Genomic DNA, 12,504 nt, shown 5'->3' with positions numbered 1-12,504 from the left:
CCCCACCGAGGCCAAAGCACCGGAGCCCCGCCTCCTCCGTTCGACCCGCCCCGGAGCTGCTCCCGCCGGAAGTGCGTCACCAGCTCTGCGTTCAGGCACCCGCGGCCGTAACTGGAAGTGGAAACAAAACAAGCAGCTGAGGCCGTGGTGGCGGCGGCGCCGGGACGGGGGAGGGGCGCGCCGGAACCGGAACCGACCTGACGCCGGAACCGGAATCGAGAGCGGGTTGCCAGGGCCCGAAGAGGGCTGGCTGCAGCGGCCTAGCTCGGTGAGTGGGGCTGGCCGCTGCTCGCCTGTCTCGCCGGAGCAGGGAGGCCGAGACGCGGGCCTAGGGCGACCTGTTCAAGGTCACGGGCCGTACCAGTCTCCGCCCCTCGAGCCCTGCGGCGTGCCGGGCCCACTGATGCAGGCGGGGCCGTTACACTAAAGCCTGTGGCCGGCCTGCCGTCTCGAAGAGGGCTGGCGGCGAGCGAGGGCGGCTTCCTGGAGGAGGTGGTGGCGGGCCCAGGGTTCGGAGGCTGGAGCTGGGTCGCAGCCCGGCCGGGGCGCTGGTCTGTGGTCAGTAACCCCGCGCGGCCGTATTAGGCCACCTTGGGGCTCTAGGCAGCCCCTTTCCTTCCTCAACGTCCCAGGAGGAGAGGGTAGGGACGCGACCTTCAGCTGGGGCCTGGGAGCAAAGAGGTAGCAGATGTCCACCCCTCGATTCTGGACCTGTCGTCACTGAAGATCTAGCCCACCAGTCCCACATCTGACCCGTAGAAGAATCCCCCCGTCCCCCGCCAAACCTCCGCTCCCCACTCCCACACACTCACACTCTGGGGAACACAGACTAGTCACTATCTGTCCTACTACTGTCTCAGGCCATGCTTGAGCCTGCCAGGGATCCTGGATCCATGGTTCGTTCATCCCCACCCTTATCTCAATTTTGAGACCTTTATTTTGGATGGAGAAACAGCCCAGAATCCACTGGTGGGTCTGTGGGAAACTGGCTAAGAGCTGATGAGGGGGTGGACATGGGAAGGAAGGAGATAATGCCTGTTTCAGTCTCAGACTGCATGCCCACCCTGAGGCAGAGATGCTGCTGAAAGGGAAATGTGACATCTGAATACCCTTTTCACCTTAGCTTTTGCAGGCCCCTCTTTGCATAGGAGAGCAGCTGGAGAGGGGAATCTCTCCAGATGTAAGAAAACAAAAACAAAAACCAAGCAGTGCACAGAAGCAGGTTCAGAGGAGGGTGGGAACTGGCAGGTGGCAGGTGGGGTTCCTTAACCTCAAGATGATGCCTGGGCAGTGGTAGCACCTGGGCTGGGCCTGTTTTCAGCCACAGAGCCTGGTCCTCCTGCTGTTTAATTGTCTGTCTCCTCCTTTCTTGCCTTCCTCCTACTTCTCGGGTGGTGACTAAGCAGCCAGTGAGAGTGAAGGAAAAGTGAGCACCCTGCTCAGTGTGCCAGCCCTGTGGGCTGGAGCTATGGCTCCTCTCCAGATTGGAGGAGCCTGGTCCCAGGCCATGGCTGCCTTGACCTGACACCTCCTCAGTGAGGCTTCTCTCTTTGTGGGTCTGTATGGCAGGCATCTAGGAGGCTCAGCCAGAAGTGGTTGCTTCTACTTGCATTATTTATTCCGCTTTAGGAATAGTCTGAGAGTATCTAGGGCTACATCAGGTAGTAGAGAGGTATTTCTCCATAGGCTTAGAAGTGTCCCAGGTTGCTGAGCCCTGGGTGTAACCAAGGAGCAAATTTTGGGCCTTGGTAGTGATCACTTGTCCCCTTCTCGTTAGGCTGTCAGTTCCTTGCTGGAGAATTTGTCCACAAAGAGTTGCCAAGATAGCTGGGCCAGGAAGAAAGCGCCGTAGCCCTGACCCAGACACCGTTGCCGACCCCGGGGCACTCTGGCTGTCACCCAAGCGGCTCAAGATGTCTGGTGGGGCCAGCACCACAGGCCCAAGGAGAGGGCCCCCAGGACTGGAGGAGGCCACCAGTAAGAAGAAGCAGAAGGATCCAGCAAACCAGGAGAACAAGGATGGAGATCCTAGGAGAGGTGGTAGTGGCATTCCCAGAGTGCTTGTGGCCTTCCCCTCCTCCCTTCCTGTTGAGCATACAGATTGGGGATTGGGAGATGACTTTTTTGCTGTTCCTTCCATCCTGGTCTGATGCTGAGAGAAGGACCAATGGCAGGCTGGGTAGAGCCTCAGTTTTGAAGTTGGGGTACTTGGCTGAAGTCCTAAAGATGGTGTTTGGTGGGATGTTATAGTCTTGGAGACTGCCTGTCCATCATCCTTTCCCTGTTCTTTCCTTTGTTGTCAGGGTCAGCATTCACTCGGGAGGAGCCGACCAAAGACGGTGAGTAATGAATAAGCCTTTTGGATGATAGAGTGCTAGGGGAGAGGAGGGGGCACTGGGGATATAGCCCTTATCTAGAGTAGTTGCATTAGGGCTGGGTGTCTGGTACCTGCTTACTCCCATCAAAATTTCATGGAGACTTTCACAATCTTTTTGACACTCCCTCTGTAGAGTTGTTGCTTGATTGGAGGCAGAGTGCTGATGAGGTGTTTGTCAAGCTGCGTGTGGGAGCCGGTCCCCTGCGGCTGGAGGAGGTAGATGCTGCCTTCACAGACACAGACTGTGTGGTGCGGCTTCCAGGTATGTCCATCTGCTTTGAGCCCAGCAGTATACTTGAATCCTTTGATATCCCCTACCTCAGCTCACTCCTCCCACTCTGTTGCCAGGTGGTCGGCAGTGGGGTGGTGTTTTCTATGCTGAGATAGAAAGTTCTTGCACCAAAGTGCAGGCTCGCAAAGGTGGCCTCCTGCAGCTGTCACTGCCCAAGAAGGTGCCTCTGCTCACGTGGCCCTCTCTCCTGGTAAGTTTCAGAGCAGAGTAGGGTAGGGATACTCAGTGTAGTTAACAGGGCCTGACTGCTGTATCTTTGGCAGAAGAAACCTCTTGGGACCCAGGAGTTGGTGCCAGGGCTGCGGTGCCAGGAGAATGGGCAGGAGCCGTCTCCTGTTGCCCTGGAGCCAGGCCCTGAGCCCCGCCGGGCTAAGCAGGAGGCCCGGAACCAGAAGCGGGCCCAGGGCCGTGGTGAGGTAGGCGCAGGGGCTGGCCCTGGGGCCCAAGCAGGGCCCAGTGCCAAGAGGGCTGTGCATCTCCACAGAGGGCCGGAGGGGGAAGGGTCCAGAGATGGCCCTGGACCCCGGGGTGATGCCCCCCAATTCCTGGCTGAGCCGGCCACCCAGGTGAGAGTGGGGTGCCTGCTTGGGAGTTGGGAGGTGAGGGGGAAGGGTGTGGACTGCAGTGGGGGGCCGCCTGCCAGACCCAGGGCTGATCCTGCCCACAATCTCGCCATGAACAGGCTGAGGCTGAGGAACAGCTCCGTGTACCACCACTGAACCCCCAGACCTGCCTCCTGGGCTCAGAGGAGAATCTAGCACTTTTGACAGGAAAGAAGGCAGTAGCCCCCAGGAATGACCCAGTGTCCCCAGTCATGGCCCGGAGCAGAGACTCTGAGAAAGATGATCGTTCCAAAGAGGAGATGGCAGTGGCAGCAGATGCTGCAGCCTTGGTGGATGGTAAAGGTGGGGCTGGGGGTGGGCAGGCAGAGCTCTAGTTTGGGTTGCAAGGTTGGTGGGTGGCTAGGAAGTAGAGTAGGAACAGGCTGGAACCTGTCCTGGGTGGTGCTGAGATGTGGTCTCAACATAGAGCCCAAGTCCATGGTGAACCTGGCATTTGTCAAGAATGACTCGTATGAGAAGGGGCCGGACTCAGTGGTGGTGCACGTGTACGTGAAGGAAATCTGCAGGGACACATCTCGAGTGCTTTTCCGCGAGCAGGACTTCACGCTTATCTTCCAGACCAGGTGGGTGGGTGGGCGGGCAGACACATAGGGCAGACAGTGTGCTTCAGGCAGGACAGTGCGTCTCATGTTCTTTCTCCTGCCTCTTCTGCTCTCTGCCCCTGCTCTGCCTCTACAGGGACGGAAACTTCCTGAGACCGCACCCGGGCTGTGGGCCCCACACCATCTTCCGTTGGCAGGTGAAGCTCAGGTGGGTGGTGCCTGGCCCCGCCACTGTGCAAGTCCCACCCTGGGCTCCATCCCCCTGACCCATCTAGCCCTGCATCCCCTCCACCTAATTTTCTGAGTTTAGCCTCTTCCTGCAGGAACCTGATCGAGCCAGAGCAGTGCACCTTCTGCTTCACGGCCTCTCGCATCGACATCTGCCTCCGCAAGCGGCAGAGTCAGCGCTGGGGGGGTCTGGAGGCCCCAGCTGCACGAGGTCTGCACACGAGCTCCCTTCATTGCCCAGTCCTCATGACCCAGACCCCCACCCCGTGCCACATGCTGCTAACCACCAGCCCCACCATTCCCCCTTTTTAAGGTGCAGTGGGTGGTGCAAAGGTAGCCGTGCCGACAGGTCCAACCCCTCTGGATTCAACCCCACCGGGAGGTACCCCCCACCCCCTGACAGGCCAGGAGGAAGCCCGGGCTGTGGAGAAGGAGAAACCCAAGGCTCGATCTGAGGACACAGGCCTAGATGGTGTGGCAGCCCGCACCCCCATGGAGCATGTAGCCCCAAAGCCAGAGCCACACCTGGCATCGGTGAGAATCCTTGGTGGGGAGGGCCAAGGATGAAGGCTGGAGAGCCCAGGGCTACTCTCTCATGCCCCTCTTGCTCCCACAGCCCAAGCCCACATGTATGGTGCCTCCAATGCCCCACAGCCCGGTGAGTGGAGACAGCGTGGAGGAAGAGGAGGAGGAAGAGAAGAAGGTGTGTCTGCCGGGCTTCACTGGCCTTGTCAATCTAGGCAACACCTGTTTCATGAACAGCGTCATCCAGTCTCTGTCCAATACTCGGGAGCTGCGGGACTTCTTCCACGGTGAGAACGGGGGCTTAGAGCCCCGGGGATGGGGGATATCTTCCCCTGCTCACACGTCTCCTTGGTTGCTGTCCCTAGACCGCTCCTTTGAGGCCGAGATCAACTACAACAACCCACTGGGGACTGGTGGGCGTCTGGCCATCGGCTTTGCTGTGCTGCTCCGGGCGCTGTGGAAGGGAACCCACCATGCCTTCCAGCCCTCCAAGTTGAAGGTGATCTGTGGCCACTCCTACCTTGGCTGGAGAGGGTGGGAAGGGCTAGCCAGCTGGGTGCATTGTAGGTGCTGGGGCTCCATGCTCACATCTTGCCCCTGCTTCCAGGCCATTGTGGCGAGCAAGGCCAGCCAGTTCACAGGCTATGCACAGCACGATGCCCAGGAGTTCATGGCTTTCCTGCTGGATGGGCTGCACGAGGACTTGAACCGTATTCAGAATAAGCCCTACACGGAGACCGTGGACTCAGATGGGCGACCTGATGAGGTCAGAGTTGGGGGCGGAGGTGGGCATGTCTCATGCACGTCCCCGTCCCCAGGTCTCCTCGGTTCTCACCACTCTGCTCCTCAGGTGGTAGCTGAGGAAGCCTGGCAGCGGCACAAGATGAGGAATGACTCTTTCATCGTGGACCTATTTCAGGGACAGTACAAGTCGAAGCTGGTGTGCCCCGTGTGCGCAAAGGTGTGACGGATTCTCCTAGAAAGACACCCCCGGCTTGTCCTAGCTAGCCTGGTCAGAATGGGGTCAGAGGCATGTGCATCTTTAGGTGTTGCAGGGCAAGATTTGGGCAAAGAAGGTGAGGGGGAGGCCTTAGGCCCTGTGTGGGCTGCAGAGGTCAGGCTTGGTAGGCTTCCTGACTGAGGTAAAAGTGATGTTTGGGTGATGTAAGGTGGGGTGGGGATGGGTAAGATTGGAAAGGCACAAGGTGTGCAAATGAGAGGCAGATGGTTAAAGCGGCTTGGCTGAGGAAGGCCTCAACTACCAGAAACAGGGATTGTTCTCTCCTAATGGTTCTCCTCGTCCATCTAGTGTTGTCAAGCCTGAGAATTTGCTGGTTGGCTGTGAGACCCTGAGAGCCCTCCAAGGGCGTGGATTGGGCTCTCAGGGCACAAGCATCCTGCCCCCCACTCCCTCTGTGGCCACCCAGTGGAAACTGTACATTTGCAGGTCTCCATCACTTTTGACCCGTTCCTGTACCTGCCGGTGCCCTTGCCACAGAAGCAAAAGGTTCTCCCCATCTTCTATTTTGCCCGGGAGCCCCACAGCAAGCCCGTCAAGGTGAGAAGTAAGCCCGTATTGCTGGGCTTTCGCAGAGACCCTGGCCTACCTCCCACCATGGACTCTGTACTCTTGTCACCACAGTTTCTGGTGAGCATCAGCAAGGAGAACTCCAGTGCAAGTGAAGTGTTGGACTCCCTGTCTCAGAGTGTCCACGTGAAGCCTGAGAACCTGCGTCTGGCTGAGGTGTGTCTGTCTTTCCAAGGCTCTTACGCGCGTGGACACATGTCTGTGTTTGCAGCGCGCAGATACGTGTGTACGATCATTAGCATCTGTATGTGTACACACAAACGTGCATGTGACTGCACAAAGACAGGTGGGGTGCTATTGGTTGAGACATGGTTGAAACCAGGCATTTGGGCTATGTAACTGAGGTGTTCTCAGTTCCCAGCCATCATCTGGATTTATTCCCCCTTTTGTTGTTGGCCCCCAGCTGCTCTTCCTTCTTCAGACAAGGAAGGAGCTTGAGCTGCAGGACTAGCCATCCACCAGCTATAGACGTTCTCCATCCATTCTGCTTCTCCCTCCTGTTTTCCCAGATCTGTGTGCCGGTTTTCCCCAAAGGTTCCTAGCCTGCTGCCTGGTAGTGTCCTTTACCTCGGGGGTAGAGGTAGGGAGATGCCTCCTTGAATGCGGCCCCTTCATAGTAACCATGGTGCAGTCTCAACAGGGCCCACTGGTTGACAGCCGGGTAGAGGCCCTTGGTGTGGAGAGCTGGTATGGTTGATACCTGCCCCAGTCTTGGTCTTTTCATGCTCTGTGAGGCACCAGGCTCCTTATTCCATTGGGCACTGAGGCTGGGGCCAGCAGAGGCATATACTTCTTTTGGGCCACAATCCCCAACCCTGCCCCCATTTGACCCAAGATCAAGGTCATATCTTCATCTTGTGCTTTGTGGCAGGGCCAGGGAAAGGGCTTGTCCTCACATAGGATCTGTGTGTTCTCTGTCCTCAGGTGATTAAGAATCGCTTCCACCGTGTGTTTTTGCCCTCCCACTCACTGGACACTGTGTCACCTTCCGACACACTCCTCTGCTTCGAGCTCCTATCCCCAGAGTTGGCTAAGGAGCGGGTGGTGGTGCTAGAGGTGCAGCAGGTGAGTGGGGGCCAACCTGATGGCACAGGGCCCTGATGGGGGAGGGGGGCGTTCCTGCCTGCCCTGGCCTCACTGAGGCAAACGACCCACCCTAGCGCCCCCAGGTGCCCAGCGTCCCCATCTCCAAGTGTGCAGCCTGCCAGCGGAAGCAGCAGTCAGAGGATGAGAAGCTGAAGCGCTGTACCCGTTGCTACCGCGTGGGCTACTGCAACCAGTGAGGACTCCCGTGGTCTCCCCCCGTCCCTCCTCTCCACCTTCCACTTGCTGCCCTACCTCTTCTCCACATAAAGGCACATATATTTTAAGCCCTCTACCTGCCACCCCACTCTACCAGACCCTGGGGGAGGCAGGGCTGGCATACCCAGTTCCTTGGTCTAGCCCTAGCGTAGAGGTGTGGCTAAGGCCCTAGTCTTACCTCCTCCTTCTCTCCAGGCTCTGTCAGAAAACCCACTGGCCTGACCATAAGGGCCTCTGCCGCCCTGAGAACATTGGCTACCCCTTCCTGGTCAGTGTACCTGCCTCACGCCTCACTTATGCCCGTCTTGCTCAGCTGCTAGAGGGATATGCCCGGTAAGTGCCCAGTGGTTGGATTAAGGTGGGGTAGGTGGGGCGTGGGGGTGGAGTGCAGAGGTGCCGGACACGTTGGTCTGGATTCTTACTTGCTTTTGCTGCCTGTTACCAGGTACTCTGTGAGTGTGTTCCAGCCACCCTTCCAGCCTGGCCGCATGGCCTTGGAGTCCCAGGGCCCTGGCTGCAACACACTGCTGTCCACTAGCTCCCTGGAGGCTGGGGACAATGACAGGGACCCTGTTCAGCCACCGGAGCTCCAGATGGTGACCCCTGTGGCTGAGGGGGACACAGGGGTCCCCCGGGCCTGGGCATCCCCTGATCGGGGCCCTGTGCCCAGCACCAGTGGAGTTTCTTCTGAGATGCTGGCCAGTGGGCCCATTGAAGTTGGCTCCTTGCCTGCTGGTGAGAGGGTGTCCCGGCCTGAAGGTAAAAGTCTGGTGAAAGGCTCTGGAGCTGGGGTAGGGGAGGTTGGAGGAAGCTTGTTTAGGCTCTGGTAGACAGGAAAGCTCTGATTATCATGTTCTTTCACAGCTGCTGTGCCCGGGTACCAACACCCAAGTGAAGCCATGAATTCCCACACACCCCAGTTCTTTATCTATAGAATTGATGCATCCAACCGAGAGCAGCGGCTAGAGGACAAAGGTGTCTGAGGCCGTGGGAGGGACCCCTGGCGTGGGTTGGGCTGGCTGCTCTCCACAGCTGCATGATTCCCTTCCCTGCCCGTTTCCAGGAGACACCCCACTAGAGCTGGGTGATGACTGCAGCCTGGCTCTAGTCTGGCGGAACAATGAGCGCCTGCAGGAGTTTGTGTTGGTAGCCTCCAAGGAGCTGGAATGTGCTGAGGATCCAGGCTCTGCTGGTGAGGCTGCCCGTGCTGGCCACTTCACTCTGGACCAGTGTCTGAACCTCTTTACGCGGCCTGAGGTGCTGGCACCTGAGGAGGCTTGGTGAGGACAGGGCAGCAGGCAGGTAGTGGGGAAGAGTGGAGTGGAGGTCTGTCGGTCTTGACTCCGCCTCTGTCCCCTGTCAGGTACTGCCCGCAGTGCAAACAACACCGCGAGGCCTCCAAGCAGCTGTTGTTGTGGCGCCTGCCGAATGTGCTCATCGTGCAGCTCAAGCGCTTCTCCTTTCGCAGTTTCATCTGGCGTGACAAGATCAATGACTTGGTGGAGTTCCCTGTTCGGTGAGCAGTGGGCTCTCGTGACTGTAGTCAGGGAATGGGGGCCAAGGTCGGCATCCAGGGCACCTGTTGACTGTCTCACCTCTGTCTGGCTGGTACCACAGGAACCTGGACCTGAGCAAGTTCTGTATCGGTCAGAAAGAGGAGCAGCTGCCCAGCTATGACCTGTACGCTGTCATCAACCACTATGGAGGCATGATCGGTGGCCACTACACTGCCTGTGCACGCCTGCCCAATGATCGCAGCAGCCAGCGCAGCGACGTGGGTGAGGGCACACACAGCCAGCAGGATAGATGGTAGGGGTGTTGGTGCAGGGTATGTTCACACTCTTCCCACCTTGCCATAGGCTGGCGCTTGTTTGATGACAGCACGGTGACAACGGTAGACGAGAGCCAGGTCGTGACGCGTTATGCCTATGTACTCTTCTACCGCCGGCGGAACTCTCCTGTGGAGAGGCCCCCCCGGGCAGGTCACTCTGAACACCACCCAGACCTAGGCCCTGCAGCTGAGTCTGCTGCCAGCCAGGTGAGGCACGGGGAGGCTGCTCAGGCTAGTGGGGCCCAACTCACAGATGGGTGGGGGTAGGGCACAGCTTCCTCTTCTACAGTCCTAGGCCCCTGGAACCTTCGGATTTTTAAGAGTCACAGACAGGGTTCCCTTACATCAAAGCCTTAGCCAGAGCGATTCCCAGGCTGCAGGGACACTTACAGAGGTACACACACAGCAACGCGCTGCCATTGGTGTGTGCATAGACTACGGGCCAAGCAGCTGCTCCAAATTTCACTGGGTATAGTGGTGTGAACAGACTGTACCTGACACCTCCCAACTCTCCCTCTGCACACTCCCCACATGCTAGCCCACAGACCCTCACTTGTGATCGTCCCTGTGTTCTGATGTGCACTCAGGACAGGGCCTATCCAGCAGGCCATAGCCAATGTGGCCATCACCCTCTCTGAGGTGAGCTTTTGTCCCCACTGTGCCTTCAGGATCGTCTGTCTCTCTTACTGACATGGGATGCCATAGGCCTGGTTGGTGGGCACATCCGAAACTCTTTTCTGGACTTGTCTCCTTGCTGTCCTCTCCTCCCTTGAGCCCGCTATGCTCAGACTCATACAGTGATCAGGATCTGGATGTAGGTGGGCGGGAGCCAGGAGATGACTCTGGGGTTGGCAGCTCTGTTCTCCATGAGCCAGTCTCCTCTGTGGGAAGCCTGGGCTAAAAAACTGACCAGCTAACCCTCACCCCCACCCCCACCCAACCCCTGTGGGGAAGTTGCATGTCGATAGGGGAGCTTCTTGAGGCCAAAATGCCATCAAGATTTCTCCCACTGTGGTGCTCTCCATCTAGACAACCCTGCGAATGGCCCACTTGGCTCCTGCCTGTCCACCACTCTGCCACTTGACCTGGGATGTACGGGGTTAGCACCGGTTACGTTGGGCGGGACTGTCATGGCCAGGGGTCTTGGGGACACTGGGTCCCCCTACCCCCTCACCCCCGCCCTGGGTGCTGATGGCCGTTTCCGCACGCCGTAGGCTTCCCGGATTTGGCAGGAGCTGGAGGCCGAGGAGGAGCCGGTACCCGAGGGGCCTGCGCCCCTGGGTTCCTGGGGGCCCCAGGACTGGGTGGGCCCCCCGCCACGTGGCCCTACCACACCAGACGAGGGCTGTCTCCGATACTTTGTTCTGGGCACCGTGGCAGCTTTGATGGCCCTCGTGCTCAACGTGTTCTATCCTCTGGTATCCCAGAGTCCCTGGAGATGAGCTCGCCTGCAGGCAGCTGCTGTGAGCTGGCCTACCTACCTGCCCACCAGGCCATGCCTGCCGCTGTGGTGGGGACCAACTCTGGGCTTGGGCCTCAGTGTGTGCATCTGAGGGGAGAGGGTGGGGACTGTGGCTCCTGCAGGGGCAGAGCATCTTAGGGTGGGTATCCCGTCCAGCTGTCTGTCCGTTTGTCCTGCTGCTCCTACCCTTGGCCTGGGGCTTAGCCCTGCCCAAGCAGCTTCCTGTATTTAAAGTGTTAATAAAGTGAGACTGTTCAGGCTGATCTCGTCTCTCTGTCTCAATGCCGCTGCTGTCTGCGCCTGCCTTGGGGCCCTCCCTTGGGTGCCAGGGCTCCAAGCCAGCACCCCCGGGATGCCAGGCGGCATACTGGGCAGCCCCCAACCCCTGTCCTCATATTCTGTTGCAGGGACTAGGCCCTGGCCAGGCCCCTGACGTGGCCCCCACGCGGACAGCCCCTGAACGCTTCGCCCCCCCTGTGGACCGCCCAGCCCCCACCTACAGCAACATGGAGGAGGTCGATTAGCAGGTCCCTGGCTGGTGGGGGGACTGGGTTTGGGGGATCCCCCACAGAGGGCCAGCTCTTTGACGCTTCTTCTCTAACCTAGAGGACACTGGCTTCGTCAATGGGGAGTTGGGGGGGGTATGATTTGAGGGTGGAAACCTCACTCGTTGGGACCTCTTGTCAACTTGACCCCCCCAGCCAGTGGGCCTTGGCTTCTCTAGCCATGCCCAGTGCTGTGTGATTTGATTCTCAGTTGTACCTTCAATTCTTTCTGACTCGCATTATAAACATTATAATTTTATTCTAAAAATTGTAATTTTTTTTTTGCATTTTGGAAGTGATTGCTGCTGTTTAAATATATTTTAAAAATAAATGACAAATAAGCAGACTTAGTCACTGTAATACATCAGGTGCTGTGACTACCTCCCCTTCCCAACGTGTGTGTGTGTGTGTGTGTGTGTGCGCGCGCGTGTGCGTGCGAAGCCCCCACTGCCATCAGCTCTTTGGGGCCTGACCCCTGCCCTTTGATCCCACTGGTTCTGGGTCCCACGTGGAGGCAGCTACAGTTGGTAACATTGCTGGTACCTCACACCCTAGGAGTGGAGTGTACCCCATGAAGCTCCAGAAGCTGACAGCATGGGGTAAAAGGTGCAGGCATTGGAGCAGCCTGGGGCTGACAACCAGACAGTAGGTCAGGAAGGACTTGTTGGGGAACAGGAAGTACTTGGGGGTGGAGAGAAGTCTCTTTTCTCTTTTTCTATTCTCAGGTCTTTCTTTGCTGTAGTTTGAAAACCACCTGGATCCCTTGGGAGAACAGAGCAGGAAAAAAACTGCTGTGGGAAAGGAGACCCTCCTCCAAAAGGACAGGCAGAGAGGACCAGAGCTAATCTTAGCTGGCTTCCTGTGGGAGGGAGGGTGTGGGGTCCTGCCAGGCCATTTCTTCCCTTGATTCCCTAAAACTTTGGCTTCTGGCAGCTGCCCCAGGCTGTTTACCCACAGTGGGTTTGCAGGCTTGTCCCAGCAGGCTTGCCTTGTGTACACATACCGCAAGGTCAAGTCTTGTGAAGAGCCTCCGTGCCTCTCTTCGTGGATAATGCTGCCTCCTATTCTCTTCAACTGTTTGGGGTTAGGATTGGGCATCTCCAGCTGGGGGGAGATGGGGAGCAAAGGTACTCCTGAGGCAGGTGTTCAGGTAAGCCAGAAAGAGTGTAAGGCAGGCAGGGGTGGGGCA

The 12,504-nt window shown here is 58.0% G+C and overlaps 1 protein-coding gene across 16 annotated transcripts; it reads left to right on the top strand.

Moving 5' to 3' along the window:
* Nucleotides 1–99: 99 nt before the first annotated feature.
* USP19 (ubiquitin specific peptidase 19) lies at nt 100–11,661 on the top strand. Of its 16 annotated transcripts, none has more exons than XM_073787918.1 (27): nt 100–268; nt 1,778–2,040; nt 2,304–2,339; nt 2,511–2,639; nt 2,726–2,859; nt 2,933–3,235; nt 3,352–3,574; nt 3,699–3,855; nt 3,971–4,042; nt 4,158–4,273; nt 4,382–4,596; nt 4,679–4,874; nt 4,953–5,086; nt 5,195–5,353; nt 5,438–5,548; nt 6,035–6,145; nt 6,230–6,331; nt 7,100–7,240; nt 7,336–7,454; nt 7,673–7,810; nt 7,923–8,236; nt 8,342–8,452; nt 8,541–8,757; nt 8,841–8,993; nt 9,095–9,255; nt 9,337–9,515; nt 10,523–11,033. In XM_073787918.1, the coding sequence occupies exons 2-27, from the start codon at nt 1,914–1,916 to the stop codon at nt 10,748–10,750; spliced, it is 4,086 nt and encodes a 1,361-aa protein (XP_073644019.1). In that variant the 5' UTR covers nt 100–268; nt 1,778–1,913; the 3' UTR covers nt 10,751–11,033. The 16 variants fall into 16 exon arrangements, with proteins under 16 accessions (XP_073644019.1, XP_073644016.1, XP_073644022.1 ...); XM_073787915.1 differs by having other exon boundaries at nt 101–268; nt 1,778–2,037; nt 4,376–4,596; XM_073787921.1 differs by having other exon boundaries at nt 101–268; nt 2,936–3,235; nt 3,352–3,568.
* The last annotated feature ends 843 nt before the right edge of the window (nt 11,662–12,504 follow it).

The sequence above is a fragment of the Tursiops truncatus genome, chromosome 10, assembly GCF_011762595.2.
Source record: "Tursiops truncatus isolate mTurTru1 chromosome 10, mTurTru1.mat.Y, whole genome shotgun sequence".
NCBI lineage: Eukaryota > Metazoa > Chordata > Mammalia > Artiodactyla > Delphinidae > Tursiops > Tursiops truncatus.
The sequence above is the reverse complement of the archived record's forward strand: the minus strand, read 5'-3'. Positions and strand labels throughout refer to the sequence as shown.